General features: G+C 51.7%; 2 protein-coding genes across 2 annotated transcripts; one reads left to right on the forward strand and one right to left on the reverse strand.

Annotated features, from left to right (window-relative positions):
• The first annotated feature begins 7,655 nt into the window (after nt 1-7,655).
• LOC142596538 (prostate-associated microseminoprotein-like) lies at nt 7,656-8,841 on the forward strand. Its single transcript, XM_075725694.1, has 3 exons — nt 7,656-7,761; nt 8,112-8,220; nt 8,652-8,841. Exons 1-3 carry the CDS (start codon nt 7,656-7,658, stop codon nt 8,839-8,841), a joined length of 405 nt encoding a protein of 134 aa, XP_075581809.1.
• Nucleotides 8,842-10,702: 1,861 nt separating this feature from the next.
• LOC142596434 (RAB6A-GEF complex partner protein 2-like) lies at nt 10,703-17,380 on the reverse strand. Its single transcript, XM_075725531.1, has 8 exons — nt 17,361-17,380; nt 16,726-16,862; nt 16,241-16,324; nt 12,314-12,463; nt 12,085-12,234; nt 11,554-11,681; nt 11,134-11,311; nt 10,703-10,926 (listed from the first exon to the last, which is right to left on the reverse strand). The coding sequence occupies exons 1-8, from the start codon at nt 17,378-17,380 to the stop codon at nt 10,703-10,705; spliced, it is 1,071 nt and encodes a 356-aa protein (XP_075581646.1).
• Between the last annotated feature and the right edge of the window lie 73 nt (nt 17,381-17,453).

Raw genomic sequence — 17,453 nt, forward strand, 5'->3', positions numbered from 1 at the left:
TCAGTGGCCCGACTCATGGGTACATGAGCATCTACGCGACTGTCCTGGTTTTGGCTGGGATAGAGTTAATTTTCTTCCTAGTAGCAGGCATAGTGCTGTGTTTTGGATTTAGGATGAGAATAATGCTGATAACACACTGATGTTTTAGTTGTTGCTAAGTACTGCTTATGCTAGTCAAGGACTTTTCAGCTTCCCATGCTCTGCCAGGTGCACAAGAACCTGGGAGGGGGCACAGCCAGGATAGTTGATCCAAACTGACCAAAGGGCTATTCCATACCATATGACGTCATGCTCAGTATATAAACTGGGGGAGGGTTGGCTGGGGAGCAGCGACCGCTGCTCGGGAACTGTCTGGGTATCGGTCGGCGGGTGGTGAGCAATTGCTTTGCAATTTGCATCACTTGCTTTGTATATTATTATTACTATTATTATTATATTGTTATTATTATCATTATTATTTTACTTTATTTCAATTATTAAACTGTTCTTATCTCAACCCAGGAGTTTTTCTCACTCTTACTCTTCCGATTCTCTCCCCCATCCCACTGGGGCAGGGGTAGTGAGTGAACGAGCGGCTGTGTGGTACTTAGTTGCTGGCTGGGGCTAAACCACGACAGGCCTTTTTGGCACCCAACGTGGGGCTCGAAGGGTTTAAGATAATAATAGATTAACCAGAGTGTATTAAGGAATCTGTTAACAGTTGCCAGTCACAATATTAGTTCATCTGATCTGCACCATGCTCCTTTTTTTTTGCAGTACATGTTAAAGTTTGGTGTTGGTTTGTGCAGTGTGCTATGCTCTGCAGTGATTAATGATCTTTTTCTTGGGAGGTTCCTTATCAAAACACGGACCTTGAGCATTATTTGGTATCTGGGGTTTGTGCTGAAGCCATTACTGTAGTTGGGGTACCACCTCATGGAGAGAATTAGCAATTATACCTCTTCCTCTGAGAGCTTTGTTGTGGAGGAAATACAGAATAGTACCTTTGCTACCTTCTTCCATGATGTTTCCTCCTTCATTACAACAACTTTTCAGTATCTTGAACATCCTTGGGTAGTTAAGATACTTCTATTGATACGTTTTGGGAATACTGTTTCGGTTTTGACAAAGGTTAGTAAGCAATTTAAGAATATCATCCAGAGATCTACCCCAAGGCTGGATAGTTATGAGTGGCAGGGTGTGTGGGATAGTATGGGCAAGTACCTAGGGCAGTGGGCACCTCCAGTGTTTTGGAACTTCACTCCTGAACAAGTGCAGAATCCTGAAGAACTAGTAAAGTATTTGGAAAAAGTATGTTGTCACCCTGGCAACTCCAGAGAGACACAAATCATTACAACATGCAGGGGGCTGGCCCATGCCTACCGAGCCCTGTTCAACACTATTCACTACCCTCAGGTGAAAGAGAAGGTCTCTGGATCTGATGACAAAATGACAGGCACTGCAGCTACTCCAACCTCGGCCACAGGCACTGCAGCCACTCCAACCCCGGTGACAGGCACTGTGGCTAAACCAGAGAACCAACCCGCGCCAGTATCAGTTGCCCCTATACACAAGAAAAAAATACACGAGGAAATCAGCTCATTTAGTAAGGGATGAAGATGAACCAGGGCCATCACGGGAACCAGAGGAGGAAGAGGCAGAACCCATAAATTGGATGGTAACCACCTGATCCCTATCCCTGAGTGAGCTGTGAGATATGCGAAAAGATTTCAGTTGTCATCCAGGCGAGCACATCATCACCTGGCTGCTCCGATGCTGGGATAATGGGGCCAGTAGCCTGGATTTAGAGGGTAAGGAAGCCAAGCAGCTGGGATCCCTTTCTAGGGAAGGGGGCATTGACAAAGCAATTGGAAAAGGGGCAGAAACCCTCAGCCTCTGGAGGCAACTTCTGTCAAGCGTGAAGGGAAGGTATCCCTTCAAGGACGATGTTATATATTGCCCAGGCAAATGGACCACCATGGAGAGAGGTATCCAGTACCTGAGGGAATTAGGCATGCTGGAGGTGATTTACAGTGACCTGAACGATGAGCAGTTACCCAAAGATCCAGATGAAGTCAGGTGCACACGACCCATATGGCGGAAGGTGGTACATAGCACACAAGCATCGTATGCCAACTCGTTGGCAATACTAGCCTGGAAAGATGACGAGGCACCAACGGTGGATGAAGTGGCTGGCCGACTCCGGGAATACGAAGAAAGTATCTCTTCCTCCCTACGGGCCTGTGTCTCGGCTGTGGAAAAACTGTCAGAAAAACTGTCTGAAAAACTGTCCCGAGAGTTCCAGCAACTCAAAGAGGATATGACCTACTTCGCACCTGTACGGACCAGTATCTCAGCCATTAGGAGTCAACGTCCTTATGCTCAAGAGAGAGGATATAGTGGATACACACCAAGGGGCACCCTGTGGTTTTACCTGTGTGGAGTGATTGCTGGAGGTGACTTGGACAATAGACTTAGATTTATGTTTTCAAGAAAGGCACAGCATTTGAAGAAGCAGTCTGGGTGGTATGCATCTGGAATTGATTCCACAGGAAGTTCCCCAGGCCTGTAATCTTGGATGTCGCAACCCAGGGGAGCCTGGTGGGCTGATTCTAAGAGGAACTGCCCAGGGGGTGGAGTGGTGTGGAGACATCACGGCCAAGCCCTGTGATAAGGGAACTCGGAGGGGCACCATGGCACTGATAAGCTGCATAAGTGATACCCGGAGGCAACAAAGTATCATGAGGTTGACAAAATGCTGTCCTTTAGTAACCTTTACAAATTATAATGTCATTATAATACTAGAACACACTCCCATCCCAAAACTTACCCGCCTCCAAGATGAGACCACTCCTCACTGAGCCTGCGCTCTGAATTTTTCCTGCCCTATACATTTAAAGCGAAGCGAGAAAACTTTACACCAATCGTAACAAAGTATGTATGACTAGAGTCCCTCAAGCTCCACCTAAAAGGTAAAAAATAGTATAAATTAGCCTAAAGAGAGAGGGGATGTTAAGGGACGATACCATCGTGTACTACTCTGACTTCTGGGATCAGTCGACGGGCTGAGCCTCTCTTCCCTCCCCATCGGGACGCCTTTGGGTAAGAATCTAACACTTGGTTATACCAAGTGCCTCCCCGGGAAACTTAGAAACTTCTATAGAGTCACTTTTATGTCTTTTGATGCATCTGTATTGTCCAAAGCTTTGGTATTTGCATGTGCCTTGCTGTCAGTGAATTTATCGCTGGTACTCCAAAGAACCTGTGTGTCTGTTGCTTTAATAAATTGCTTTGATTTATTGGTCTAGCTGTGATAGTGGTCACTGAACGCAACCAAACGCTTTAAGTGTGGCCGTGGTAGTTCATGCAGCACGACTAGACAAAGGGTGCCTATGTTATTTGTGCATCCGTAATCATGATAGTTCAGTGCACTGAACGCGACCGGACTTATAACGATAAATTGGGTACCTTCCAAAGCCTCTCTTGACGCAACAACCTGCGTGACCACGGAGAGGACATGAGGAAGAGGGATGGGAAATCTACCTCGACCCTAGAGGCATGGGTGCGTGAGTTGCAAGGAAAAACTATTACAAAAGGTGGTTCTCCCAGGAAAATTGCAGCTCCAGTTTCCAGTGAGCAGTTCCCCAGACAGAGTAAGAGGGCTGATTTTACTTCCAATCTTAATCAGCGTACCCTTGATTCACATTTACAAGGATTGAACAACGAATACTATGACCAGTATTAGAGGGACCCTGCCTCCAGCCAGGTGGAGGAAAGGGACAACCAGGTTTACTGGACTGTGTGGATTCAATGACCTGGCACATCAGACCCACAGGAGTAGAAGGCTCTAGTGGACACCGGTGCACAGTGTACCCTAATGCCATCAAGCTATAAAGGGGCAGAACCCATCTGTATTTCTGGAATGACAGGGGGATCCCAACAGCTAACTGTATTGGAGGCCAAAGTGAGCCTAACCGGGAATGAGTGGCAGAAGCACCCCATTGTGACTGGCCCAGATGCTCCGTGCATCCTTGGCATAGACTACCTCAGGAGAGGGTATTTCTAGGACACAAAAGGGTCTGAACGAAGTTACACCACCACTGAGTGCTTCTGTGCCAGACATGCTAGAACTTCAATACAAACTGGAGTCAAAGGCAGCCAAGTGGTATGCCACAAGTGACATCGCTAATGCGTTTTTCTCAATCCCTTTGGCAACAGAGTGCAGGCCACAGTTTGCTTTCACTTGGACGGGTGTTCAGTACACCTGGAATCGACTGCCCCAGGGGTGGAAGCACAGCCCCACCTTTTGCCATGGACTGATCCAGATGGCACTGGAACAGGGTGAAGCTCCAGAACATCTGCAGTATATTGATGACATCATTGTGTGGGGCAATACAGCAGAAGAAGTTTTTGAGAAGGGAAAGAAAATAGTCCAAATCCTTCTGAAGGCTGGTTTTGCCATAAACCAAAGTAAGGTCAAGGGACCTGCACAGGAGGCCCTATTTTTAGGAATAAAATGGCAAGATGGACGTCGTCAGATCCCAATGGATGTGATCAACAAAATAACAGCCATGTCCCCACCAACTAGCAAAAAGGAAACACAAGCTTTCTTAGGCGTTGTGGGTTTTTGGAGTATGCATATCCCAAATTACAGTCTGATCGTAAGCCCTCTCTATGAAGTGACCTGGAAGAAGAATGATTTCAAATGGGGCCCTGAGCAACAACAAGCCTTTGAACAAATTAAACGGGAGATAGTTCATGCAGTAGCCCTTGGGCCAGTCCGGGCAGGGCAGGATATTAAAAATGTGCTCTACACCGCAGCCAGGGATAATGGCCCTACCTGGAGCCTCTGGCAGAAAGCACCAGGGGAGACTCGAGGTCGACCCCTAGGGTTTTGGAGTCGGGGATACAGAGGATCCGAAGCCTGCTATACTCCAACTGAGAAAGAGCTATTGGCAGCATATGAAGGGGTTCAAGCTGCTTTGAAGTGGTCGGTACTGAAGCACAGCTCCTGCTCGCACCCCGACTGCTAGTGCTGGGCTGGATGTTCAAAGGGAGGGTCCCCTCTACACATCATGCAACTGATGCTACGTGGAGTAAGTGGGTTGCACTAATCACACAACGGGCTCAAATAGGAAACCCCAGTCGCCCAGGAATCTTGGAAGTGATCATGGACTGGCCAGAAGGCAAAAGTTTTGGAATATCGCCAGAGGAGGACGTGATGTGTGGTGAAGAGGCCCCACTGTATAATAAATTGCCAGAAAATGAGAAGCAATATGCCCTGTTCACTGATGGGTCCTGTCGTCTTGTGGGAAAGCATCGGAGGTGGAAAGCTGCTGTATGAAGTCCTATACGACAAGTCACAAAAAGTGCTGAAGGAGAAGGGGAGTCGAGTCAGTTTGCAGAGGTGAAAGCCATCCAGCTGGCTTTAGATATTGCTGAAAGAGAAAAGTGGCCAGTCCTTTATCTCTATACTGACTCATGGATGGTGGCAAATGCCCTGTGGGGGTGGCTGCAGCAATGGAAGCAGAGCAACTGGCAGCGCAGAGGCAAACCCATCTGGGCTGCTGCATTGTGGCAAGATATTGCTGCCCGGGTAGAGAACCTGGTTGCAAAAGTTCATCATGTAGATGCTCATGTACCCAAGAGTCGGGCCCTTGAAGAACATCCAAACAACCAGCAGGTGGATCAGGCTGCTAAGATTGAAGGGGCTCAGGTGGATCTGGACTGGCAACATAAGGGTGAACTATTTATAGCTTGCTGGGCCCATGACACCTCAGGCCATCAAGGAAGAGATGCAACATATAGATGGACTTGTGATCGAGGGGTGGACTTAACTATGGACAGTATTGCACAGGTTATCCATTAATGTGAAACATGCGCTGGAGTCAAGCAAGCCAAGCGGTTCAAGCCTCTCTGGTATGGAGAGCGATGGCTGAAATATGAATATGGGGAGGCCTGGCAGATTGATTATATCACACTCCCACAAAACCGCCAAGGCAAGCGCTATGTGCTCACCATGGTGGAAGCAACCACCGGATGGCTGGAAACATATCCCGTGCCCCATGCCACCGCCCGGAACACCATCCTGGGCTTTGAAAAGCAAGTCCTGTGGCGACATGGCACCCCAGAAAGAATTGAGTCAGACAATGGGACTCATTTCCGAAACAACCTCATAGACACCTGGGCCAAAGAGCATGATATTGAGTGGGTATATCACATCCCCTGTCATGCACCAGCCTCCGGGAAAATTGAGCGATACAATGGACTGTTAAAGACTACCCTGAGAGCAATGGGTGGTGGGACATTCAAACATTGGGATACACATTTAGCAAAAGCCACCTGGTTAGTCAACACTAGGGAATCTGCCAATCGAGCTGGCCCTGCCCAATCAAAACTTTTACGTACTGTATAAGGAGATAAAGTGAAAATAGCCAATGAACTGAATGGTATGATATTAATTGTTATATAATACTGTATGTCATCTCTTTTATGGTTGCTATATGCCACATCAATGGTATTACATTAAGAATCGCCCAGCTTAATGAAGAATGAACTTTGATGAAACTGAGCAAAGTGCAGCAGTGTTGGAACGAGAACTGGCTTCAGCATGCAACAGTCCAATACCGCACACCACCTCTCCTGCTCTGAAAGACTGTGATGACAGATGGAACCCAAAGTCATGGACTCAATAAACTCAATTGACATTTTAGAGGGATGGTCCATAGATAAAGGGAATGATATCTGTGTGTATATATCAAGACAGGGAAAGTGGTGGTAGTTTATTAGAATGCATTGGGAAGGGTAAGACCTGTGCATGACATAGATGGTATAGAATAAGGGGTGGATACTGTCCTGGTTTCAGCTGGGATAGAGTTAATTTTCTTCCTAGTAGCAGGCATAGTGCTGTGTTTTGGATTTAGTAGGAGAATAATGCTGATAACACACTGATGTTTTAGTTGTTGCTAAGTAGTGCTTATGCTAGTCAAGGACTTTTCAGCTTCCCATGCTCTGCCAGGTGCACAAGAAACTGGGAGGGGGCACAGCCAGAATAGTTGATCCAAACTGACCAAAGGGCTATTCCATACCTTATGACGTCATGCTCAGTATATAAACTGGGCGGGGTTGGCCGGGGGGGAGTGATCGCTGCTCGGGAACTGTCTGGGTATCGGTCGTCGGGTGGTGAGCAATTGCATTGTGCATCACTTGCTTTGTATGTTATTATTATAATATTGTTGTTATTATTAACGTTACTATCTTTATTTCAATTATTAAACTGTTCTTATCTCAACCCAGGAGTGTTTCTCACTCTTACTCCTTCAATTCTCTCCCCCATCCCATCGGGACAGGGGGAGTGAGCGAGCGGCTGTGTGGTGCTTAGTTGCTGGCTGGGGCTAAACCACAACACACAGCTTGTTAAAAATCTTGATCTTACCTCTTGTTTTCATGTCTTTCAAATCAGGAAATGAGTTTTACAACTTTTCCAGTGGGGCACAGCTGCTGGCCAGGGTCGTAAAGCTGAACTTCATAAATATGTCCTGTTAGGATCAGAGGAAGAGCATTAAAAAGTCGGGGAGCGGGGGAGAGAGAGAGAGAATGAAGGGAAAGGAGCAAAGGCAATAGAGAAGCAAGGCAACCTCGGCAGCATGGCAAAACAGCCCAGCTCAATACCGGCCATGGTCACACGAGCACAGAAGATGGGGTGTGCTTGGCTTTGCCTGCTGCTCTCCCTCCTCCTCCAGCTGCCAGGCTCCCAGGCCAAATGCTACTTCCAGGCTAAAGGTAAGTGGGGACGTTGAGCCGGGAAGACACTGATGGGAAGAGGAGGCCTCAGCTTTCCCTAGGCTGCGTGCCTGCGAAGCATGGAAAGGACTGTGCTGAGCTCAGGAGCACAATTGTGGGCCAGTGATGAGTGAAGGAGCAGTCTATAAATCACAGAACAGCTCCCCAGGGCTCTGGCTGAGAAACAGCTCACTGGGCTGTGAAGAGCTCCTGGCAGAAGCCTGGCTGGGGCCAAGCATGCAGGACTAGCAGCAAAGGGAGGAGGGCTGCCCATCTTTCCTCTACTGCCTCCTTCTAGGGCTGCAGAGATGCAGGCCCACGGGTGCTCATTGCTGCCATTTCCTTTGCAGCTCTCTGCAAGTACGAGGGGAAGCAGTTCTCCCTTGGGGAGTCGTGGCTGAGCACCAACTGCCTGCTCTGCACCTGCCTGTACCCCATCAGCGTGGGCTGCTGTGAGATGTGAGTGAGGGGCCAAGGGGCGCTGGGGGTGGGCTACTGCTGGCAATGCTGCCCTGCCATGGCACCTCTGTGCTCGCAGCAGGGAGGAGGTCATGTGGGTCTGGTGGCCACACATGCAGTGGAGCAAATGTCAGAGCCCTGAGGGCCTGCGGGGTGCCAGGCCCTGGGGGACAAGGGGCAGAGGTGGGCAGGATCCCACCATGGTGCTGAGGGTGGTGGGGTGAGTCAGGGAGCCAGGGACAGCAGGCAGCAGGGGCATCTCAGCACAGAAAGATGCCCAGATGTTCCAGGAGCTGTGGCCCAGCCTGCTCAAGCTGGCCTGGGAGACACCCCAGCCAACTGGACTGGCAGCGGAGGAAGCCACCTGGCCCTGCCAGCAGCCCCCTGGCACAAACCAGGAGGAGCTGATGGCACCGTGCCCTCTCCTGCAGCACCCAGCTCCCCATCAACTTCCCTGACTGGTGCGAGGCCCACTACGACTCACAGACCTGCCAGATCTCAGTGGTGCAGAAAGCCAACCCCAACCTGCCCTGTGTGAAGAACATGGAGCACGAGTGGGGCTCAGCCGGCACCCCCGAGCTGCTGAGCAACAAGGTGCTGGGCATGGGGCTGAGCAGATAGAAGCTCATCAGCACCCTGTGCCCCCCGGCATCAGCCTCCCTCCTCCAGAGCACACCTCCCGCATGCTCCAGACCTGCCCCATCCCATAGAGACATCACTGCAGCCACCTTTGAGGAAAACCACTATCCACACACTATGGTACTGAGTTAACATTTACACCCTAGCGCTGCCACAGTATGGCTTCACTTCCACCTTCAGCTCCCTGAACCGAACCAGGGCCCCCTCCCTGTGAAACTCCCTGCACACCATGGGAATGCGGATCCTATGGGATCTCCTCCCAGGTGGGCAGGAAAGCTCCAACTACTAAAGAAAGGGCTACGGGACCAAATTAGCCTGCATCGCAGCAGTCTTGTACTCCCGCATCCTGACACAAGCTAAACAGCTCCCTCCTCCCTCTGAGATCCCCATCCCCCTGCATGGCAGCCACTGGGAGCTCATGGGGAGCATCGTGGCCCTTCATGCCAGACCCACACACCCCAACCAGCCCCTTCTCTGCCCCAGAGCATAAGGGGCACAACCCACCTCTGGAACCACTAATGCCCCTGCTCCCACAGCTCCCTGGCACTGCAGGCCAGCCCTGGGCAACACTGCAATGGAGCCAGCCTGGGGCAGGCAGCAGAGTGCCGGGTGAGTGGGAGGAACCACTAGAAGGTATCCCCAGGAGGAGCTCAGCCTCCCCCATGCTGGCTGCCCCATCCCAGCTACAGGGGAACAGGGCATGGAGCCAGGTGCCCTGCTAGGGTTCAGGGAGCTGAAGCAATCTGCATGCACCAGGGTGGAGCCAGCCACCCTGGCAGCCTGCCCCAGCTGGTGCCATGCCTGTGTTGTGCAGTCTTGTGTAGATGTTTCTGTTCTTGCAACAAAGTTATTAAACAAATAGGAGGTCTCCAGCCTGTGACTGTCGTACAGAGCAGGCTGTGTCTAGCACCGGGAATGGTGTAGGAATAAGGCTCTTTCTTTGGAAGGCTGAGTTTTGCACGTTCAGATGTTTATTAGATTTCCATGCAAAGAGGAAAACTCTTTGAAAGGTTTGGTAGAAAAGGGGAGCTGGCTGTTGAGCAGGGAGATCTCCATCCCAGCTCCTGAATGCACAGCACGCATTCACTCCAGCTCCCCAAGGACCCCAAGACCAGCAAGATGCCTTCGCGCCCAGGAGCGCAGGCAGAGAACAGCCCAGACGCTCAGTGCTTCTCGGTTTTGGATCATTGCTATCGTGCTGCCATAGCACGCAGCCACATCCAGGACACCAGCACGTGCCAGCAGTGCAGGGCTGGCCTGCCAGGACCTACCTCCTCCGGGCGAGGGTAATGGGGGCACTGGGCTGTGCGCATGAGACATCCTTCCCAAGAGGCAGGACGTGTGCCAGGGCAAGAGAGCAGGCTCCCACCCAGGCCAGGTGGCCAGCATGCCTCACCTGGATGCCAGACCTCTCCTTGAGGGGTCTCCGCTGTAGGGGCATGGCCTTCACCCAAGGCTGGTATGGGGCTTCACCAGAAGAGCTCCACTCTCCTTTCCCTGGGCTGGACCCTTCCCTCTTGGAAGCCCCTCATGGGGTAAAGGCATGTCAGGCCATTTCCTGGGAGGCAGATTTCCTTTCGGTGAGTGCTGAGACACACCTCCAACCCAGGCAGGAAGGGCCCAGCTCCCAGCCAAAGGCTGCAGCACAAGACACCACAGCAAGCACAGCACTCCTCCACCCACAGGCAGGACAGACTCACCTGATGCCCACCTGGGCGTCACAGACAAACCCAGGGGGATGTTGGGGTGTGCACCCCACAGCGCGCCAGCAACAGTCCTGCCTGTCATTCCCACTGGCAGCACACGCCTGCAGCACCTCAGGCCCCTACCAGCTCTCCCCACTTCAGATGGTGATGGAGTTGGTGCTGGAGAACTGAGATACATAGGAAGCCAAGATGGGGTTGGTGGGAAGGACTTTGATGGGCAAGTCCCAGCTGAAAGTGTCCACTTCAATCTGCTCCACCCCAGTCCAGGTGACGGCCTCTGATTGGCTCCCATGAACCAGGCAAATCCCTGCCAACTCCCCAGAGGTCACAAACTTGAAGTGCAGCCTCCACTTCAGGGACACTGTGGGCAAGAGGAGGATCAGCAGCCAACACCACAAGGGACAGGGACAGCAGCTGTCTCAGCGCTGGCTGTCCTGGCAAGTGGACAAGCAAATAAGTCCACTCGGGCCAGCTCCCTCCCACACAACACAGCAAGGCAGGACTGGGGACATTGCAGTCCTCCTGCAGAGACCAGCAGGGGCAGGTCCCTTCCCTGGTGGCCACTAACCAATGTTGGTGGTGAATCCTGGGGTAGAGCCGAGCAGGATAGGCAGGCTGAAGCTGCTCTGGGCCGTGTGCAGGCAGGCCTCCTGATGGCGGGTGTGTGTGCTGAAGGAGATGGGCTGACCCCGCCGGCGTTGGAACTCCTCCCGGATGCTCTCCTCCATCTGCAGGCTCACGGAGAACTGCAGGGCAATTGGCAGGGTGCTCACTCTCACACTCACGCAGCCCTGGCCCAAAGCCCTGGGGCCTCCATTTCCCAAACGAGCTCAGAACCGGAGCCCTTCCCCACCTCATACCCCAAGGGGACCTCAGCTGGGTCCCACTAGAAACCCCACAGCAGCCCAGTGCCACCCCAATCCCTTCTCCCACTCCCCCACCTGAAACCCCTGCCTCTCCCCACAGTGACCCCGAAGCCAGCACTGACCTGCAGACATGGGATGTCTCCTTCCAAGAAGTTAAAGGTCCCAATAACATCCTCTCTGATCTTATACACAGTCTTAAAGATGCAGAATGTCCCCACCTTCCCACGAGTGTTGCTGATGTTATACAGGTCTGTGGAGCAAGAAGAGGGGGGAACAGGGTTGCAGCAGGATGAGGCTCTGCTCCATACAGCACTCGGTTAATCAAAGATCCCAGCAGAAATGACCCCACACCTGCTGCTTGGGTGTGAGGGACAGGCCCTGGAGGCAGCATTCCCTTTGGGAAACACCTGCAATGAGCAAGAACAAACCACACACTGGATACACTGGGAAGAAGGTCTCTGGCTGAATTAGGAAGAGCCTGAGACTGGCAGGGAGAGCCTATGGGAAACTCTGATCCGAGCGGGCCCTGATGGAGCTGCTCCACAGCCCCAGTTAGAGCTTCACTTTGCCAGCAAGAGGTTTTTGCAGCAAGCACTGAGATGTGCTTCACACCCAGGTTAGGACAGCAGGTTCAAGCAGGGGAAATGACCTACGCAGGCTGTGTCGGGAGGTGGCCACCATGAGCAGTTCTGTCACCAGGTCCACCAGGTGAGAGTCTTTCTTCAAGCCCCCCTCCTCCTCCTCCAGGAAGGGGTTTGAGGGAGCCACGGCCTCATCCTGTGGGAACTGGTAATCCTTGAGCCCTGGGGAGAAGGCGAGAATGTCATTGGGGCAGGGTGCAGCCAGGCCTGTGTCTGCAGGGAGGGCAGCGCGTGGCCTTACCATGCAGCACAAGGACACGGAAGGGAACGCGCAGGAGCTTGATGGGGGAGTTGACATGCTGGCAGCCGATGGTCAACTTGTACACGTACTTCACTGACTGTCCCCAGAAAGAGGGAGGGCTGTCTATGGGCAGAGTCTCACAATATGAATCTGCAACAAGTGCAGAAAGGTTTGCTTTCCAAGGCCAAAAGGAAGTTCCTGGAGCTGTTGCTCGCAGGCTCCCTGCACCAATGGTTAGGAACAGCAGCAGGGCTGAGCTAGGGACAGTGCATGGTACTTTCTGCTATCTCCTCTTTCCCACAGCAGGCCAAGCACATCCCTGGCTTCCCTGCACCAGTGCATTGCTCCTCACCTCGCATCACATGCGCTGTCATCCAGACATTGCTTCCAGCACATACAACCACACACACAAACTCTGCCTCAAAAGAATGTGAAAGATGTAAAATCCAGGAACACAAACACATGAAAGCTAAACTTACTCATCATGAGTTCAACCTGAATTTGCCTCTGCACACTTTTTTCATGCACCGCTTTCAAGATGCATTCACGTGCTGTGGTTTCCTCAGGGCTCTGCCCCATTCACGCACAAACAATACTGAAGGCAGAGAGGTGCCGATTGATACCTCATGCCTCTTTTGACATTCGGTTTACACAAACCCCAAACTCAGCAACAAAAATTAGTTCCTTCCTGTGTTTTTCTCTGAAGCACCGTGTCTAAATGGCCAAGAAACAATTAAGAGACCTTCACAACAACCTGTGGTGTATCCCCCTTGACAGACTGATGACTTAGATCACAAAGCCTCTGAGATCTCTGAGATGCTGGGGGCCTGGCTTTACACTGCATTCAGCCCTCTCGAAACCCCTTGGCCACCACACAAACCCCAATGCTTCTCAAGGCAGGGCGAACACTTCTGCAGCTTTCCCAAACTGCACACTGTATAATAAGAAAGGTGCAAACAGTGAACTGTGGAAAGTCTCCACCTCTCTAGCTTGCCCACCATGATGCAGATACACCCTGCCAGAGGAAGGGCAGCATCCTGCTGTGAAACCACAGATCCTTCCCCACATTTGGCACATCCTAAACATTGAGGCTTAGATTAAAAGCTAGGGTTACACTTTAAATATAACTTCTAGATTTAAAAAACAGGACTGGAAGGAAGGAAAAAGCCCGTGCTAATGCGTAGTGCCCACAGGCTCTCACACCTTAAAACACAAGGCTGTCCAGGGTGCAGATAAAGCCGAGAATTGTCCTGACAGGGAGGAAAATCAGATATTTCCAAGGAAGGTTCAGGAGCACTGCAGCAGACTGCTGTAACCCCCTGTACCAGGCTTAACAAGAGTGCTCACAAAGGCCTCCATGTCTAGTGAGGATAACCTGAGCAGAGACCACCACCATCCGAGGAGGATGGGCGGTTTGCTACCTGGCACAGGAATTCCAGGACTCAGGAAGTCCCAGCTTCTGTGCAGATCCCAGAAGGAAGCACATTCCTAGCAGTATGGATGCCTTCCTCTACCCACCCACTGTATCCTCTGGCCGGGCTCCTGGCCTGTGTCTAGGCTGCCTCCATTTCCTCCCCTCTCTGTGATCTACCAAATATTTAAAGGTATTACAAAACCAGAGAGAAGGTAAAAAAAGCCACAGAAACAACTTGAGGGCTTGAAAAAAATGTTTTATGGTGACAAATTTAAAGAGCTCAGTCTGGGCAATGTGTCAAAGGGATGGGAGGTGAGTCAACTTCAACATATAGGCACCATAACAAGGGGAAGATATTGGGGAATAAGCTGGTCGGCAACTGAAAACAAGGCCTTTTATCAAGAGACAGACTCACACAACCTCAGCTATACGTGCCAGCTCTGGCTACAGTTTAATAACATAGTACTTTGCTGAAGCAGAATTAAGATTTCTTGGGGTTTTTTTGCCTTTCCAAACTCAAAACTTCTGAAAAACAGGAAATGAAGAATTAAGATACACACCCACACAGCTTCAACTCTGCCTCCACAGAGCTAGCAGGAGCCCCCAGGAATGATCTGCAAGCATGCCAGCTGCAGTCTCTCGTGAGAGGAGCAGCACCACATGCCAATGGGATTAGTGTGAACAGCCTGGCAGAGCTGGGGCTGTGATATGGGGGTTTCAGTGCTAAAAAGCCCAGTACCACACACAGCGGCATCACGCATGACACATGCAAGGGATGTGTGCATCACACAACCAAGGGGAAAGGCTGTAACACACGGCCAAGGAACCTCAAAGCATAGAAGAGTTTGGGTCCTTCTTATGGAGCTGCATCCAAGCGCAAGGCAGACACAGGCTCAGTGTCACCTAGTGGCAGAGTGAACACACACACACACACACACAATACAACGTCACTCCGAGGGACAGACTATCGCTAGCTTAGCTAGGGGCTGAACAGCTTCTGCCTGCAAAGCCAGAGCACAAGGAAATCCTCTCAATCCATCCCAGCCACCTGGAGGTTGGACTGTAGTCACTGATCTGCTCTCCCAGAGACTGCCAAGCCTGCCTGAGATGCTCCAGGATAAGGGGCTTCCCCCTGCTCCTGGGGAATGGATGCTCCAGCCCCACATCTGTCAGCAGCGAGGAGTACAGGAGAATCCAGGTGAGCCTCAGTCCAGCTGAGATTTCTGCCTCCTCCTCCCTGGCACGGACACTTTCAGAAAGCACAGTGGACCTTGGCTTTGATGCAGCAGGGCCAGCTCCTTTCCCCCGCATGCTGCTGTAGAATAGTAAGTAAATAACTAAACGTCCTCAGACAATAGGCTTTGCAGTTTAGGACACATAGCCCCAGACAGCACTGCCCCACCCTGCTAACCACCTAGCCAAGCCAGGTTGGTTTTGCCCTGTCTGCCTTTCCCTCCAGTCAGGCCCCTCCAGGCCTAGAAAGGCAGGAGGTCCCTGCTTCAAAACCAGCATGTTACAGCCCGCGGCTCCTTGGTCTCACTTGCAGCTCTGCTCTCGCCCCCTCCCCAGAGCTCAATGCTCCAGAGGAGCCCCCTCCACCACAGGCACTGCCTCTGATCCCTTTGCTCTGTGACTTGAGAGGTCTCCATCACCCCTTCCCAGCAGACCCCTAGGACAACTCGAGGAAGTCATTCATGCGCAGCCTGCAATGACTAATGTTATGCTGCCACTGGACCACGGGCCGCTGGAACACAAAGGAGATCTGACATGAACTGACAGGCTGGGTCACGCAGCCACCAACCAAGAGACAACAGCACATATTTGTATTTTCACAGCTGTCTACTCAGGTAGAAGTCCCTGATAGAAGCAGATGCCTGAACTAGAAAAATGAGTTGCTGTGAAAAGGATGAAAATGTCTCTAAACAGCAAAAGGGAAAGTAGTGAAGGAGAGCTTAAAGGGGGCCCACTGGAAGGACACCATTTGAGGGCTTTGGAGACATGGAGAGCTTTGAGCCAGAGAAGATGAGAAGTGTTCACTTTTACAGCAGAAAGGTCAGGAAAACTAGAACAGGCAGAAGACTCTGCGATCTCCAGGACAGCCACAACCTGAAGAGGAAACATGGACCTTCAGAGGACGCCAGCCTAAATCCCAAGAATACTTCAGTGTGGCTGAAGAAATAAAGGCAGGGAAATGCAGGTGTGTGTATCCATTCCTTCAGCTGCAGCCAGGTATTTCAAAATGTTTTATGCCTCGCAGCTACACAGTGGACCTGTGGCAAAGGATGCGGGCCAGGGGCAGGACTGAGGGGCACGTTGCAATACACAGTGGAGAACAGACTCTGGACAATGCAGCAGGGAGTAGTTCCTTAGCACTCACACTCCCACCGAGGCACCTCGCCTTCCGCAAGCGCCAGGGTCTCCCACTTGCAGTACTCAGGTCTGCAAAGCCAGCTTGAGAGCGGGGCTCCCCTGAGGAGAGCTCTCTGAGCAGGGGAAGAGAAGACAGGACTCACAGGACTTTGACTCCCTGGGATCCATTTGCAAGTCACAGAAGAGAATCTTTGGTGGAGTGGACAGGATACACTGACTCTGCTCTCCTGGAAGAAAAGAACAACCACGTGAATGCTGCCCAGCCTCAGGGCCCAGGCCAAGGGGCGGTACTCACCATGCCCAGGACAGCCAGGCCTTAGCCTCACAGGGAGGAATGGAGAGGAGAAGGGGCCGAGGAGGAAATATCTCATGCCCCAGTCAGAACATGAGACATTCCCAGAACAGCTGGACTGACAACCCTCATGTTTCACTCCAAGCTAGCACCACTTTGATCTTAGTATTAACGAGGTCCTGCAGCAGCCATCACCAGGGAATTACACAAGGAAAGCCACACGGACTTCCCGCTCACTTCTACTCGTGCTGTCCTCAGACACACGTTATAGTCTGCTTGATTCCTGCTCGCTGTGATCTCACTGTCCCTACCTGAGATAACAGGAGTAGCACTCACCTCTGTTGGGGATGAAGACTGTCTCATTCTCTGCCTGCACGTCGTGCTTGCTGCCATCAGAGGGAGGGAGTGCTATCCAGTTCTCGCTGGCATGAAACTGGCAGTGGATCTGGGCTCTGGCCCATGCCAGCATCTCACTGAGAGCAAAGAGGAGCAACATTTGTGTCTATGCTTTAAACCTGGATTACAGCAAGCATGAATTGGGAGAAGAGCAGCTCTTGCTACTCAGCTCCATGTGGGACTGTTTTTCTGGAAAGAAGGTGGCCTTGCTTCTCTGTCACTGAAGCCACTCTCAAAGCCCCCCTCCAAAGAAGCCTTTGGGGCAAGCTCAGTCTGGGGTGCTGACCCAAAGCCACTTCTACCCCAGCCGCTGACAGCAGTTTCACCCAAGGCCTGGCTCTGTGGCCTGAGGGCTCTGGTTCTGCAGCAATTTTTGCAGTCTGAGCCACACCACCTTGGGCACAGCACAGACACCCCTGCCCCGAGAAGCCCACTGTACATGCATGGCAGAAGACAACAAGCAGCACAGGTCAGCAGCCACCCTGTCCACAGCGACAGGGCTGAACCCCACAGAGATCCTCCAGCAAACACGCTGAGGTCAAGCATCCCAAGATCCAGTCCAAAGCCTTACTCACTTAGTCACCTTTCTCATCATGCCTGTCCAGCAGGGCACAGCTTGGGACTGGCCACAGAACTGTTGAGAGGACAGCTCTAGCTGTCGCACATGG

Source organism: Pelecanus crispus, chromosome W (genome assembly GCF_030463565.1).
Source record: "Pelecanus crispus isolate bPelCri1 chromosome W, bPelCri1.pri, whole genome shotgun sequence".
In the NCBI taxonomy this organism is placed as follows: Eukaryota; Metazoa; Chordata; class Aves; order Pelecaniformes; family Pelecanidae; genus Pelecanus; species Pelecanus crispus.

Excerpts from the sequence above, each read along its gene's own strand:
- LOC142596434 (XM_075725531.1), bottom strand. The coding sequence starts at position 17,380 with ATGATGAGAAAGGTGACTAA. Across the intron at positions 12,464-16,240 it reads TCCCAGGGAGTCAAAGTCCT|ATTCATATTGTGAGACTCTG; the intron begins GTGAGTCCTGTC and ends CACTTGTTGCAG. Across the intron at positions 10,927-11,133 it reads AGGATTCACCACCAACATTG|TGTCCCTGAAGTGGAGGCTG; the intron begins GTTAGTGGCCAC and ends TCTTGCCCACAG.
- LOC142596538 (XM_075725694.1), top strand. The coding sequence starts at position 7,656 with ATGGTCACACGAGCACAGAAGATGGGGTGTGCTTGGCTTTGCCTGCTG. Across the intron at positions 7,762-8,111 it reads ATGCTACTTCCAGGCTAAAG|CTCTCTGCAAGTACGAGGGG; the intron begins GTAAGTGGGGAC and ends TTTCCTTTGCAG. Across the intron at positions 8,221-8,651 it reads AGCGTGGGCTGCTGTGAGAT|CACCCAGCTCCCCATCAACT; the intron begins GTGAGTGAGGGG and ends CCTCTCCTGCAG.